General features: G+C 46.3%; 1 protein-coding gene across 1 annotated transcript in view; it reads left to right on the plus strand.

Annotated features, from left to right (window-relative positions):
- UNC13C (unc-13 homolog C) overlaps window positions 1-16,178 on the plus strand; it is a 524,763-nt gene that overhangs the window by 251,231 nt on the left and 257,354 nt on the right. Inside the window, exon 13 of the mRNA XM_014606134.3 lies at window positions 13,884-14,034. Coding sequence (XP_014461620.1) covers window positions 13,884-14,034 — 151 coding nt within the window. The remainder of the gene's footprint in view (window positions 1-13,883; window positions 14,035-16,178) is intronic.

Genomic DNA, 16,178 nt, shown 5'->3' on the forward strand with positions numbered 1-16,178 from the left:
CATGTTCATCTTGTGGTCAATCATGACCCCCCAAGTCTCTTCCAGCAGTGGTGCTAGCAAGCGTAGCACTGCCGAGCCTCTAAGCATGCTGCGGGGGGGGGGGGGGGGGGATTCCCCCCCTCCCCCCAAGATGGAGTACCATACATTTATCAATATTGAACGTCATCAGGTTTGCATCCGCCCAAGTCATCCTGGATCACTAGCCTGTCCTCAGGTGTGGACACTATGCCCCAAAGTTTAGTGTCATCAGTGGACTTAGCCAGTGTGCTTCTGACACCAATGTCCACATCATTAATAAAGATGTTAAAAAGAACCAGTCCAAGGACAGAGCCCCGGGGGATGCCACTGGTCACGAAGCACCACGATGATTTGCTACCATCAACCACTACTCTCTGGGTCCGACCTCAGAGCCAATTACTCAGCCATTAGACTGTGGTGAAGCTGAGGCCACAGTTGGCCAATTTTTCCGTGAGGAGGTCATGGGACATCAAATCAAAAGCTTTTTTAAAGTCCAGATATATGACATCAATCTCTTCTCCCTTGTCCAGATGATACATCACCTGGTCATAGAAGGAGATGAGATTGGTCGGGCAAGACCTACCTATGACAAACCTGTGCTGGCTATCCCTCAGGATATTGCCTTCAGCCAGTTTATCCAGAAGGGTCTCCTTGATAATTTTCTCTAGAATCTTATCAGGAATTGAGGTCAAGCTGATTGGCCTGTAATTTCCAGGATCTACTTTCTGCCCTTTTTTAAAGATGAGTACCACTTTGGCCTTTCCCAGTCTTCAGGTACTTCACCTGAGCACCATGAATTTCTGAATATTTTTGCCAATGGTTGGACTATGACACCTGCCAGCTCCTTAAGTACTCTAGGGTTTAATCTGTCAGGACCAGCTGACTTGTAGGTGTCCAGCCTCTCGAGATGATCCTTTACTAGATCAGCACCAATGCTGGGTATAAATATGTCCTCACCCTGGCCATCCCATGTCTTGCTTGCCAAAGTGGTCCCATTGGACTGATGAAAGACTGGCACAAAAATCCCCATTGAACAGATTGGCTTTTTCCTGAGTGTCGGTTATCAGTTGGCCCATTTGGTTCAGCAGAGGCCCAATGTTACCCTTGCTTCTTTTCTGACTCCCTACATATCTGAAAAAGGACTTTTTGCTATCCTTGTTATGTGTAGCCAGATGGAGCTCGGTTGCAGCTTTGGTTCTCCTGATCTGCTCCCTGCAGGTATGGACCAGTGCTGAGTACTTCTGCTTGGTGGTACTTCCAGCCTTTCATCCTTTATAAGTCTCTCTTTTGAGGTGTAGGAGGTCCTCAAGTTCCCTGCTGAGCCAAGGGGGTTGCTGAGCCATTTTGCTAAGCTTCCTCTGAGATGGGATGGCCATCCCTTGTGCTGTCAGGATCACTCCCTTGACCACTCCTTTTCGACTCCTCTGCCTGTCAAGTCATGGTCCCTTAGGGCCTTGACAATGACCCTGCTGAACTTGTCAAAGTCAGCTTTCTTGAAGTCAAGGACTTCTGTATTGCTGACTGACTTGCCAGCTTTGGTGGATAGTAAAAGTGATCAGCTCATGTTCACTGTCACCCAGCTTTCCATTGGTTCTTAGGTCACTGACTAGATCATCCCCTTTGGCCAGTACTAGGTCCAGCAACGCTTTACCTCTCATCGGCCCATGGATTTCGTGGGTCAGGTAGAGCTCATCCACGCACGTGAGGAAGCTTTGCAACTGATCAGATTTGGCTGAGTGCTCTTCCCATTAGATGTCCAGGTACTTAAAGTCTCCTGTGACAACCATGCACTGACAGCATGCTGCCTCAGCCAGTTCCCTGGTGAATTCCTGGTCCAGCTCTTGTTTCTGGTTAGGAGGTCTGTAGTAGACTCCTACCATGATGTCCCCTGTGCCATGTTCCCCATGTATTTTAACCCAGAGAGACTCCAGTCATCCTTCCTGGGTGCCAATGTCAATTTGCAGGAACATGTAGGTGTCCTTGACATAGAGAGGTACACCCCCACCCCTTTTATCTGCATGAACATGCCTGTATAGGATATAGCCATCTATACCTGTGGCCCAGTCAGAGGTTGAGTCCCACCAGGTCTCCATTATACTTATGATGTCATAGTCATTCTTGTTTAACAGGAGGACCAATTCCTCCTGTTTATTCCCCAAGCTCCTAGCATTGGTATACAGGCAGGCAGGTGTCCCAATGAGGGCCCTTGTCTTCCCCACAGATTGTTCTGGGGCTAAGGCACAGATCACCTGGGACTAGGGTAGGGGTGGGTTCCCTTGAGTGCCTTAGTCTGTTGGATTTACAAGTGTTGCCCAGTGGGCTTGCAGTGGCAGTAATCCCCCCCAATCCCCAGTGGGCTCAGTTTAAAGCCCAGTTGAGCAGGTCAGCCAATCTGACTAAGAAGAGCCTCCTCCTCTGTGGAGAGGTGGAGGCCATCTCTCCCCAGCAGACCACTGCCTCTCTCACAAAAGAGTGGACTGTGATCATGGAAGCCGAAGCCTTCATGATGACATCAGCGCCACAGTCTTTGGTTGACTATTTTTGACCCATCTCCCCCTCAGCCCATGACCCACAACTGGAAGGAGCGAGGAAAAGACCACTTGTGCTCCCAACCCCCTAAGCCCCACTCCCAGAGCCCTGTAGTCTCTCATGTCCTGGCTGGGATTGCTCTGAGTTGTGTCATTTGTGCCCACATGGATGAGGAGCATAGGGTAGTGGTTGGAGGGCCAGAGAATCTTTGGGATCCTCTCAGCTATGACCTGGATGCGGGCCCCCAGGAAGTAGCAGACCTCATGGGCTAGGGGGTCAGGGCGGCAGATTGCCCCCTCAGTCCCCCTCAGGTGGGAGTCTCCCATGACAAGCACTCTGCATTTCATCTTAGGGAGAGTAGGGGTGGGTGATCCTGCCTTGCCTGCAGGAGCTGGCATCTCCACAGGCTCTACTGTGGCTGCAAGAGGTTCATTCCTGTTGCAAAGCCCCAGAAGGGAGGGGACCTTGGTGCAGCAGACCTTGGAGCCCTTGCCCACCTTAGTCCAACCCCCCCGGCTGGACAGTATGGGAGATCCCCAAGTCCTCCCTTGTCCTGGAAGGTGGCCTTGGTCTACCCTCTACCTCCAGGGGGTGAAGGGCTTGGCAGTAGGAGTCTATCTCCTGCTCACCATCCCTGATGTCTCACAGTCTCTGGACTGCAGCCTGGAGCTCCTCAATCTGATGTCCCAGAGACTTCAAAGTGGAGTAAACCCCGCAAGGGGAGGTGGCCATGCTCCTGGTCCCAGGATCCTGGAAACATGCCAGGCTGCCCCCACAGCTGAGAGCCAGAGGCTCTATCTGTGTGGAGCCCAGAACCATGGGTTCTGTCTGGGTGGAGGCCTCTGAGATGCTAGAGGGGGAGGCCACAGACTCTGAGGGGACCCTCAGGATACAACGTGTGCCCATCCACATTGTGCCACTGGGAGGCCGGCTGCTGATAGGACTAGCTTCCCTAGGGCTCACCGACACGAGGTTGCTGGGGGGTTTTGGGGTGCAGGGGCACAATGGGCTTGCTCTCATGTGTCTCGCACCACTCCCTAAGCCCAACTGAAGGGCCAGATTATATGGCTCTTGCCCCACACTAGACTTCACTATATTCCAGTTTGACCATTTAGATCCCGACCTGGATCCCTCCTACTCAAATAGCCTAACCTCTGCCCTGGTACTGGGCTGCAAACCCACTTATACCCATTTCCCTCTCAGCAGTTGCCCCCTCTGGGACCTTTGGCGTAGCAGGCTCTGGGCTTGCCTCTAGGCCAGTTGGGACTCCAAGACTCTAGCTCCGGCCATCCCTCACAGTGAGTACTCTGGCCCTTCAACCATCCTCATCTTGGTCCCAGCATTGACCAGTTGATGTTTTATGGGTAGGTTCTTGGCAGCTAGCCCTCTCTCTCATACAGGTTCACCTTCTGAGCTCACAGACCACATAGGTAATTTTGACCTCTCCTAGGCCCACTCCAGTCCTTGTTGGGCTCACTCATTCTCTGCCCCTCACTCAGCCTCTACTCTGGCTGGCCTATATGCAGTCCTTCAGCCTCTGCTCCCCCCATGGACCCTACTCTACATGGCCTCTGGCTCTCACTTTGTCTCCTCACTAGGGCCACTATTTGCCCCCTCAGTAGGGCTTCTGGGTCTTACTACCCATGGGCCTCAAGCCCCACTCTGTGAGCCTTGGCCCTGTGCTTTTCTGTTGGGATGTGTTCCCCTAGCCTTTCCCCTCCACAGGGTCACCCACAAGGCAGCGGAGGCTGAGATTTTCCAGTGCCCCATACTCACCTTCCACTAGAGAGGTACTGGTATGGCATTTCCTGGGGACCACCCCTCCACAGGCAGTCCCAACACACCATCCTCCCCAGCAGGGTGTAGTTTCAGGTCATGCTCCTGGAACCTCCTCCATCCCTATAGTTCCTACCCTTGACCTCCAGGTGTTCTGGAAGCAGCAGTACTCCAGCCAGGAGATGTTCACCCTTTGGCTCCCCACTTGCAACTGCCTGGCTCTGATCTCAGGGCCTGTCTTACACCCTGCATGCCTAGCCCTACACCAATCAGGCAGTGTCCTGGGAACCATGTGACTACCTGATTGGGTCTGTCATCACCCACAGGCTGATGTGCAGCCTGCTCAAGCTCTTAGAGTGATACTGTTCTCCCTCTCATACTGCTCAAAGGCACTTCTCCTTCCTCAAGCATGATCACATAGTCAGAATTTAAGTCATAGTCACTCTTGTAAAATTAAAAAAATAGCAAATAATGACTTTCATTTTCACATATTTCTCTAATTACTTAGATGTTAAGTAGAAGTTAGCAAACGCCATTAAAACAAAATAGAAAAAAATTGAAAATGGGGGTTTCCAAATACTTAATTAAGTGATAATTTTACACCTACCAGTGAACTTTATGGAGATTGTCCATTTTCTCTCAAAAATATTTTTTCATTTGCAAATGGAAACATAAAAAGAACAGTTTCTGTCAGATAAATACTATGTCCGCATCCAAACCATGACACATTTCTGTTCTTCCCTCTTTCTGAGGTGTTAATAGCAATATGGCAGAAACTTTACTAGTAAGGAAGCTGGATACAGAACACTGAAAAAAGTTAATGTGAAAAAAATGTTTGTACAACTCTATGGGTACCACCTATATGTTCAGTAATGCACCTTTGCTACTGCGCATTAAGTTTAGTACCTCGAATATAAGGTAGTACATAAAGGCACATTAGCCCACACTAACATGCAGTAGCAAAGGTGAATGGTTGTTTTGTGATGCTTAACACACAGTAGACTAATTGTACTGTGCATTAGCACAGTTTTAGCTGTGACGCACTAATGCACAGCAGAATAGGCTACTTCACATTACAGCCTCTCCTGTATGCGTGGCCTGTGTGGAACCAAAGCCTGTAGAAATGAAAGGCCAGCATGATATCTCATCTCATCTGCTATTTGCAGTCACCATATAGTATCCAGAGTACTCTCTCCTACTCTATTCTAGAACAGTAAGAGCCACAAGATTTTTATTATATTTAACTATTGTATATGTTTTTGAAAGATGATGATGACTTTGCACTATACAATTTGAATCATGAAAGACTTGCTGCTAAACTGGATAACTACTCACTTGTAATAACTTGGAATATATCTAACACCTTATGCTCATATTTCCATTTGCTTTTATGTGTATATTATTTTTCTCTTTTTTAGAGATTAGATTAACAGTATGGAGCAACTCAGTACAAAAATCATTCTCATTCCCTCTACCCAAAAAATCTAGAATGTTAAAGGGCAGAAATAGTTTCCTTTGGTAAAGTGTTTGGTAGAATAGCAGGTGAAGACAGGCAAGCTGATGCATGCAATGTGCTGAAATATTGGAACTTACATTTCACAGAAAGCTTTGAAAATATGGGGGGGGGGGAGTTCTGGCATCTATTGAAAATTTTCTAAATGGAAAATGTGGCAGTGAAACCTCATGGAGGGGCATGCCCCTGAGACAGTTCTAAAGACCTGCTTGACATGCTTGAAAGCAGCTTTTGGGACACTCTTGAAACAGCTTCACTACTGCATTTCTGCATTTAATACATGCAAGCAGGAGCAGGTAGGTATGGTGTGCTTGGAAACATCCTTCCCCAGCCACAGCATGGATGTAGCATAGACAGACCCTTTGATATTTGTATACCATGCACCATTAAAAGATCATGAATGGCACAAAAAAGAATATAATCAGTGCAAAGTCATCTCAGACTTAATGGAATAAACAGGTACCATTAGATTTTAAATAGAGATGAACCAATACATCGGCCAGATATCAGATCGGCACCGATATAAAGAAAATTGGCTGTATCAGAAATAAGCCTGATGAGGCCAATAATTTGGCTGATAAATGCCCATGTGTGTACATAGCCACAGTGCAGCGCACAGGCAGCGAGAAGCATAGCTTAGCATCTTGAAGAGCAGCAAACAGCTGGCAAGTCTGTTGTGGTGGAAAGGGAGGGGGAAGGGAAGAGGTGTGGGGAGGGCAGATCAGGTGTGAGGGAGGGAGTGGGTCAGGGGCAGGCACTGCCCAGCCAGGGCAGAGTGAGGCACTGGATGGAGCCATGGCTTATGTTGGGGGGGACATGTGCACCTCAGTCGGCATGAGGCAGGGTGGGCAGACTGCAGCTGCAGGCTGGAGCCAGGGCTGTGCTGGGCTCTTCTCAGTGGAGGCTGGGCTCAGGGTGGGTGGCATTTGTGCTGGAAGCAGGGCTACGGGAGGGGCTTCAGCCACCCCAAATTTTGCCATAGACTCCCCATAGGCTCCCCTCTCAGTGCAGCCCCAGCTCAATGCCCCACCTCCACCAACGCACCAGGAAGTGCCAGGGCTGCACTGGGTAGACAGCAGCAGCACTGGGAGGGGGGGCTATAGGAGGGCTACAGTGAAATTTGGAGTGGCTGCAGCCCCCCCCCAATAGCCCCACTCCCAGCACCACTGCCACCCACCCCAAGCCTAACCCCCTGCCGAGAAGAAACTGGCACAGCTCCAGCTGCAGCCCACAGCTGCAACCCACCTGCCCCACCCCATGTAGACCTAGAGGCATATGCCCCCCCCTACATCCCCTGTACAAGCCACAGCTCCATCCTGCACCCTACCCCACCTTGTCTGGACAGTACCTGCCCCTACCACACTCCTCCCTCGCCACAGTGGCATTGATCTTCCCTCCTATGCCCCTTCCCTTCCCCCCCCCCGCCCTTCCACCACAACAGACTTACCAGCTGCATGCAGCTGTATCGTAAATGAGATTGATATTGGCCAACATGCCTCCTTAAGAATCAGATATTGATATCATCCCCCAAAATCTCCATCAGTGCACCCCTAGTTTTAAGGCAAAGTCACTGTGAAATGACTGTATGTCTTAAGGACCTGTTGATAGGCTGAATAAAAGTAAAACAGAAAATGGGATAGACTAGAAGGATTTTTGTCATTTCCCATTAGCTGTCAAGTTTGTATAAAAGATTTTATGGAAGTAATTGTAGGGCAGCAAAAGAATTCTATGTAAAATAATTGGATGTTTCATCTAATTCTCAGAACAAAGTTGTTGATTATTATCTCTGTGCACTGATTAATGCCAGCTGCAATTTTAAACATTAATCTCCAAACACGTACAATGAGTAGATCAGTACACTTTTCTATTAACCTTGAAGGTTACCTGAAAGTTTTTTTGAAAATCATCCCATTCCCTGGCTGCTATTTCCTACACATCAGTTGGTGGTTGTGCCAGGTTATTAGAAATATCTATGGCATACCCTGAAATGCTGTAACAACAAATTAATACCTGAGTGATGATTTGTTCGTATTTCTAAATAAAGCTGCTGCTGAAATATATTGGCATTGACTGAAAGGTAACTGTATCTAGTAACTTGATGATGAGCTGGGTGGTAAAGAAATGCCAGTTTATAATCCTATCCTTTATCATAGAGTTGCTGTGTTAACTTAGTTTCCTTATTTGAGGATAACAACACCGAATGATCTAACTCGCGTGGATGTTAGTAAATGTTTGCAAAGCATGTTGAACATGGATAGCAAGAGAAGTATGTTATGCATTAATATGCACCACCTGCCTAAGCTCACAGCTGTTTGAGATTTGAGCCCTGAATTGGGAATGCACTGGGAAAAGCCTGCAAATGGAAAAACCTTTTATGCTCTGAGAAAGGGTCGCTCACCTTCTTTCCTGCAAGTGTGGAAGGTTACCCAGGGAAGAGGTCCCAGATATGTGAGATGTAAGTGAAGGACTCCCAGCTTTACTTTGACATGAGCTCCCATTACTTGTGTATCCAACACAACTACTGCCAGATATTCAAGACCCACCTTCTGGATCTGGGTTATATTGAACCCAGTAACCACACACACTGCCCTGAATACTCTATGTCCTTAGCTATTAAGAATCACACAACATATTTTAAAATGACAATGGCTGAATAAAAGTTAGGGATTTTTGGTGGGAGGCTTTTGTCCCTACATAAGTAAATGATTTGTTTATTTCTTGCAAATTGTAATTTAAAAATAAAATTATTAGATTAGGGAATTAGAAAATTACAGTGTTAAAAGTTTTCCAGGCAATTTAATTTTAATTACAAGGGTCAGTTGATTACATCTCTCATGTTTTATTTTAGGGAGAAAAGCTAAAACTGTTTTAAATTAAAATAAGAGTAGGATATTGGTTAGAACATTTATTGACAGTTAGAGCATGAGAGAGAGACATTTGAAATCCAGCTTGAGATCAAGGGTATGAGCTCATGCTCATGCTTAAGTGCCCATAGTCTTTCCTAATTAGACAAAGCTGGTGTGGAGAGCCAGGAGAAAAAAACAAATTAGAAAGTTTGTGGCTTAGTTGAAATGATTGCTGGAATTGGGGGGAAGGCTGGAATTGATCCCTTGTCCCCTGCCATCCACGACAGCTCACCAAAACTTCCTAAGTGGCCCTCCAGCCCAAATAATTGCCCACCCCTGATCTAGGGCAAATTCCAGCCTTCCCCTGATAAAGTGGTGTTAAATGGCTCAGCTTCAAGAAGGGGACTAGAAAGCGACTGGTATCTGGCCTGATGGTTAGACCACTGCATTGGGAAGAGAGAGGTAAATTCAATCCTCCTTTGGGATTTTGATATAAGCCCAAACTCCCTCACCTAGAACCTGAGTGATTTCCCAAACCATTAGGTTATTGAACTAAAATATGTGAGGGCCCTCCCTCCCCTTGTTTTCTCTGGGTTCCATTTTTGGGGCTTATGCTCCGATACACGCATATACCCAGCCGGAGTGCAACTTACTGTGCATCTGAATTCTCATGTGTCCACATGGCACTTGGTTGTGGGTAGATTCCTATCTTGCTCTCCCATTTTGTCTATGAATATGTTGGAAAATAATATAAGTGTAGGCTGAAACACCAACAGCATACCTCGTTGAAGGCTTCCTTATGGAAGCTTGATACACATTTTCATTTTGACCTTATAGGAATTTATAGAGTATAATGAGAGATATTTCTAGCCCACAAAGATTTTATAGTCTAAATACCAATACTTGAGGTTTAAGTTTCTGACTAAAAACTGAGTGGTAGTTTTACCAACTCAGGAGTTCAATAATCATGATCTAGGCCCACAGAAATCATGAGATTGGCCTAATAATAATCAATACTGTATTTTATATAAAACTTCTGCCAGGTTTTTGAGGCATTAGGGTTCATATTTTTAAGATTCTTTAATGGCAACAAAGACTAGAAGCTTGATTAACGAAAAAGAAAAATGAGATTGTTCCATAAACACATCACTGTGGGAGCTGGGACTGCAAGAAAAACAACCAAAAATTGCCACCTGTGTAAAGAATGACAGGCATTTTTGGCAAACCCCTCCCAGAAGGTCTCTTGCTCTGTCTCTTTTACTTCTCTGTCCTAGGGCCCTATCCATGACAACCACTTTCTCCGTCCCCTCTCCTTCCCCCAGAAGCACCCTATATTCCTCTTACTATCCCCTATTCCACATGCTCCCTACCTTTTATCCACGCCATACACTCTGAGTCCTGGTTCCCTTGTCTTCCCAACAAAAGAGCATTTCCTTCTTCAGAAATAGAATTGTTTTCCCTCCAGCGGGAAGTGGGTAAGCTGGATGTTATCTCTCTTCCTCCCCGTTTTCCCCCCAAAATGGTGTGTGTTGCAGGAGCTAGCATGTTAGGAAGAAGGGAGCACTCCTTTCCTTTCAGCTGCTTCCCCTTCTGAATGAGCACAATACTATATTAGCAGAGCTTTGACCTCAGAGGCTCAATAGCTGTTATGTGTCTTTTGTCTGGGGGACAGCAGGAGGCAGGGGCAACAAGATGTTTGGAGGGAAAGGAGTACTGGTTACCTGCTGTGGCTGAAAAAACTCAGCCTGAAAAAAAAACAGATTTTAAGGCAGAGAAAGTCTGCATATATGTATTCAAGTGATCTGGGAAAATTATTCCAGGTTTGTTCTTCTAGTAGAAAAACTTACTTGGCAACACCTGAGCAGACATTTGAATACTGAGCCCTTGGAGAGCAGAGAGATAGCAGTGGTGATGCTGCACAGTGAGGGGACCCCTACTCAGTATCAGTCTGTGTTTTCCTGCAGTACAATATAGGGACTGTGAAGGGGGTTTATTCTGCTTCCTGCTTCCCTGAAGCAGCAGAGTTTAGCAAACAACACACTATCCCTTGGAGTGAGAGTACAGGAGCAGGAGCAAAGCACCCTGGGGTACTGGAGAACTATGCTGTGGCTTCTCAAAGAAGAGAATGTGTACAGAAATTCACCTTCTCAGGAGAAACTCCCCCAGGAGTGATTTACACCTGGTTGTTCTCAAGTTATTTTTCTCCTGGAGCTTCCAGTTTTGGTGTGGGATAAAAACCTTGAAATGTATACACTCATGATTTCTCTTGTCTGTACATGGCTAAAAATGTCACTTAACAGACATGAGGTGACAAACTGTTTTAGAAACTGAAAAAGTTGTCCCAGGGGGATACAAATGGAGGTCCTGGAACACCCTCCCAGGGCAGGACCCAAGGCAGGGGTGAGCCACCAGAAAGAAGAAACAAAAGGACCTAGGGAGGGGGCTCACTTACCTTCCATAGGAAAAGCTGCACTGCGCCAAGAAGAGCCGCTGGCACAGTTCATCAGCCGCTTTTATTTGCTGCTGGGAGAAACGCCGGCAGATGACATCATCAGAAACTGCCGCCCGGCAGATTTAAAAGCCAGCAGCGGGGAAACAGCAGGCTGGAGGCAAAGCTGCTCCCTGGGCCACTCAACAGGAGCATCAGATCCAGAAGGGGCTGGATGAGGACTCTCAGGAAGGGTCCCAGCTCCCATAAAGGTTTACATACCCAGCACATCAGAACAGCTGGGCTAAGGAGGACGGCGTCGAGGGATCCTGATGACTGCAGATGCCGGATCCATGAGTGGAGTGGGCTGAGGCCCAAATCCCTACTGTTCTTTTCCCTTTTTTTTCTGTTTTATATAGTCACCTTGAAGGGCACCCAGAGCCTGAAAGGGGGAGGGCTTCCCCAATCCACACAGGGTCAAGAAAAGGAGTGGAGGCAGTTCTGTGAAGTGCGACGTCCTGAAGATAAGATCAAGAGCGGACTTCAAGAAAGAACCGGTCCCCACCCGGGACAAAGAGAGGCACTGAGGGATGGAGAGTAGGAGTGAACATTGAAGAGATGGGCCAACGATCCATCACCTGGTCATCTTGAGGACTGGCATATGGCTGGGGAGTAGGGGAGGTGGAGCCCCAAGAATGCCCACAAAGGGCAACACTCAGTCCGCGGGATCCCGCGAGGGAGAGTCCCACTACTGAAGGGAAGACCAAGTCATGGCAGACAAGTGTCGGGGCCTCCCTCGGGGGCGAATGCAGCCCAGCACCCAAGTCCCAGGGACATGCCCTGTGGTCTGAACTGGGCATGCACTCTAAGGCTGCCAGAGAGTGCCTATACCAAGCCAGATGGGTACAGTTGTGAAAAGTTCCACAGAAGAAGCTTGGAAATTTCAAGAAGGAGAAGCGATGTGGATTAGGGCTGTGCAAGGCTTCAGCCCTTCCTTCAATTCAGTGGAGATTTGACCCGATTTGATGTCCAAATCTCTGAATCCAAATTGAATCAGGAGGCCCTTTAATCTCTCTGAATCAATTCAGAGAGATTTGGAAAGATTCGGTGATTCGGACATAGACGCAGCTTTAAATATTTTTTCTACATACCTCAAGGTACCAGGTGGCTCGTGAATGCTGTGATGCTGGGGCAGATGAAGCATCCCACAGAAGCACAGGGGGCTCCCCAGCATGCTCAGCAGCAGACCTAGAAGTGCTTCTGGTCCACTTCTGGTCCACTTACAGGTCCACCAGGGAGCACATTGGGGGGCCCCCTGTGACCCCCAGTTTAGCAACTGGTGCCTTCTGGGTCTGGGGGGCACCTGGGGTCCCCCTATGGCCAATCACTAACCTGGAGGTATGAGGGGGCCCTCACACCCGGCAGCGGACCCGCGGAAGTACTTCTGGTCCAATTCCAGGTTTGCCACCAAGCATGTGGGCCCCCCGTGCTCCTGTGAGACACTCCATCTGCCCCAGCATCGCAGCATTCATGAGCTGCACCTGATATCTTGAGGTATATAGAAAAAACCTTTAAAGCTGTGTCTATGGCCGAATTGCTGATTCTCTGAATCGTCATTGAATCTTCAGATTCGGATTTCCCCCAATCGAACTGGGGACAGTGGTCTGAATCAATTAATAGAATCACTGTCCCTGATTCAGGCCGAATCTGTATCCAAATCGAATATGGCCCATTTTGCACACCCCTAATGTGGATAAATGGCAGAAGATAAATTCAGCAACAACACGAGATGATGTTTTTGCAGAATTCCCACAACTATAATATGGTATTCATTTTTTTGTGACTGTAATTTGCAAGGTGACCCAAAATGGATTGTCTTGTGGATACTTTGGTGCACATGTTTATTATTATGTAGTTACCTATGAATGTAGGAAACCAGACTTTATATCTGGAGTGGTCCTTCCAGTTTTGCATTCCCACTTAACCGTATACAAACCGTATTTCCAGAATGTTTTATATCAAGAATAAGTGTTAAATGTGTACTCCAGTTCATATCAAATCTTGTGTATTAATGCTACTTCATCATTTGTGCTAATTTTAAAAAAACCCCTCTAAACTTACAACTGATGTTATGCTCCCATTACCTTATCAGCAGTCATATTCACAAAGCAGTACAATTTGCAATCAATGCTGATTCCATGTACTTACACCAGGGTGAAACTTAGATGTTTCATATTTACTTGCCCTATACACTAACAGAATCAATGCTATTTGGTTTCATTTGAGAGAAACAAGATGAAAAGATTCCTTGTGCCAGGAATTTCTAGAAATTTGCCTCTGGAGTAATGGAATGGCTGAAAATGTTAGAAATGTTAGTAAAATGTTAGAAAGATTGCCACCCAAACATTTCTACCCAAAGTTAAACTGGGTGGTTTAGATTTTTTATGGTGTTCTTTGGTAATAAGTTGTAAATTTGAAACAAACATGCATTTACTAGTATTGTTAAATAGAGCTATAGACATGCAATTCACATTTTATCTTCATAATTTTTATAACAGAGAACAAATATGTTTCTGGTTGTATTTGTTTTAAAAACACCAGTGTACACCCCATGGTAATAATCTGGCTCGATTCTGATCTTGTCTACATTAGTGTAAATTATCCATGATAGTAAAAGTTAATACTGAATGAACATCTAGCCAAAAAGCATTTGTGGTGTATCTGTGCAGAATCCTGGTAAATGTTAATTGATGTTAATCTGTTTGCATTTTAGGCACTTTTCATGTTTGTCTTCTAAATACATGTGTTCTGGTGTTCCAGCCGTGATGAGTACCTTGCTGGCAAATATAAATGCTTATTATGCCCACACTACAGCAACAACTAACGTATCACCCACGGATCGTTTTGCTGCTTCCAACTTTGGTGTAAGTACCATTATCTTTATCAATAGGGTGACTTTTTTGTTTTCTAATGGGTGATATAGTATTGAACCTAAACATTTAAAAAAATTCAAAAGTGCCTAAGTCACATCTGAAGGGAGACTTTGAGGGATTTGAAAATTTTACTCCAATCTTTTCAATAAGTTAAAACTAAAATACTGAATATCTTATTCACATTTTTAAATTATCATGTAATATTACATAAAAGCATGCAGAGTAGGAAATGAATGGTATTCTAGTATTCGCATGAAGTAGATTTTGGTTTGATTACACTATATAATTGCATTATATGTACAGGTTAGTTCCTTAATTGGAGTATATTGGTCTGTATAACTGACCTAAAGGGACCTGAGTGAACCTAGTGAATCTGACCATAAATATTCTAAAAAGATCCTTTGAGATCAGTAGCACAAGAATAGTTATATTGACCCTTCCTTTGAAAATGTGTATTTAAACACTCAATAATAAAGTTTTTGTATCTTTTCATGTGGAATTATCAAAATCAGTAGTTGAAAAACAAATTAAGAATTTTTCCCAAGCCAATTATAGAATAATCCTACTTATTTAATAATTGAGAATACAAATTTGTCTCCAGCTGTGGGGAAAAAACTTGTAATAAATGTTACACTTATATACATTGGTTTGGTATGAAAGAAGAGAGATCTGCAAATATGCTTTTCTTCCTGAACACTCCTTGCATGTAGCATTCTGACATGACTATCACAAAACACAATAGATATGTGCATTAGACCTGTGCAAAGCTTAAGTACCTGATTCGATTTGGCGGAGATTCGGCCCGATTTGGTGGCTGGATCTCCAAATCTGAATCGAATCAAAGGACCCTTTAATCTCTACAAATCAAATCAGAACCCTCTGAATCGATTCAGAGAGATTCAGAAAGATTCAGTGATTTGGAAATAGACACAGCTAAATGTTTTTTTCTACCTACCTCAATGTACCAGGTGCCTTGTGAAGGTTGTGATGCTGGGGTGCATGGAGCATTCCACAGCAATGCAGGGGGCTCCCCAGCTGGGTGCTGGGGGGCTGAACACTCCCCAGCGGACCTGGAAGTAAACTGGAAGTACTTCTGGTCCACTTCCAGGTTCACCACCAAGCATGCAGGGGGGCCTCCCACACTCATGTGGGACACTTCATCTGCCCCACCTTCACAGCATTCATGAGCCATGCCTGTACCTCGAGGTATGCAGAAAAAACATTTAAACCTGTGTCTATGAGCGAATCACTGATTCTCCAAATCAGCATCGAATCTTCAGATTTGGATTCAGCTGAATTGGAGGACAGTGAATTGGGGACAGTGATCCGAATCAATTAATTGAATCACTGTCCCTGATTTTGGCCGAATCCAAATCTGAATCGAATAGGGACCTGTTTTGCTCACCCCTAGCCGGGGGAGGTGGGGGAGGTGCTAAGGCAGCCCTCCTCTCCATTCCACAGTGCTGAGCTGAGGGGGAGCCTGGTCAGGCCCCGGCAGGGGTCCCTCCCCTCCCCCTCCAGCAGCCCAGCAGGAAATTGATAATACAGTGTTTATCACCCCTAACTCAGTGTTTATCAGCCCATTAAGAAAACAAAAGCTTCTCTCATCAGTTCAACCTCTTTTCCAAGGAAGAAATGGAGGGACGTTACCAGCTACCTGTTGATTAGCTCCAAAAAGCCCTAAGCTGACACAGTCCTGTCTGCCTATATCCTGTCTGCCCCAGCATGGACTATAGCCAGCATGTAGTATGCTAGCTAATGCTGAGAGGTGTCTGTGTAAGGCATAGGGGAGGGGGGAATCCCTGCTTCAGCAGAGAGTGGTGAGGGGGAGGGCAGAACAGGAGGAAGCCAGGCAGGCCGTGCTGTACTTGCAGTCTGTCATGGCAGGGTCTCTCTAGGAGGGCTGTGATCTCCTTGAGGTCCCTTGCTCTGTGTCAGGCTGGCCCAAGGCACCCTCTTATTCTCGCCCGCCACGTCTTGTTGGTTAATATAAGGTTGGGAGGCTGCCTATGACTCCCTGGGCACGGCTACTCAGGACCTCTGTCCCCGTGGTTCTCCCGGACCCCCTGGGGTCTCCCGATACAATGGGTGCTTCCTAGGCACCCCAGTCTTATGGGCTATGCGTGGCTCCTACC

Source organism: Alligator mississippiensis, chromosome 11 (genome assembly GCF_030867095.1).
Source record: "Alligator mississippiensis isolate rAllMis1 chromosome 11, rAllMis1, whole genome shotgun sequence".
Classification (NCBI taxonomy): Eukaryota; Metazoa; Chordata; order Crocodylia; family Alligatoridae; genus Alligator; species Alligator mississippiensis.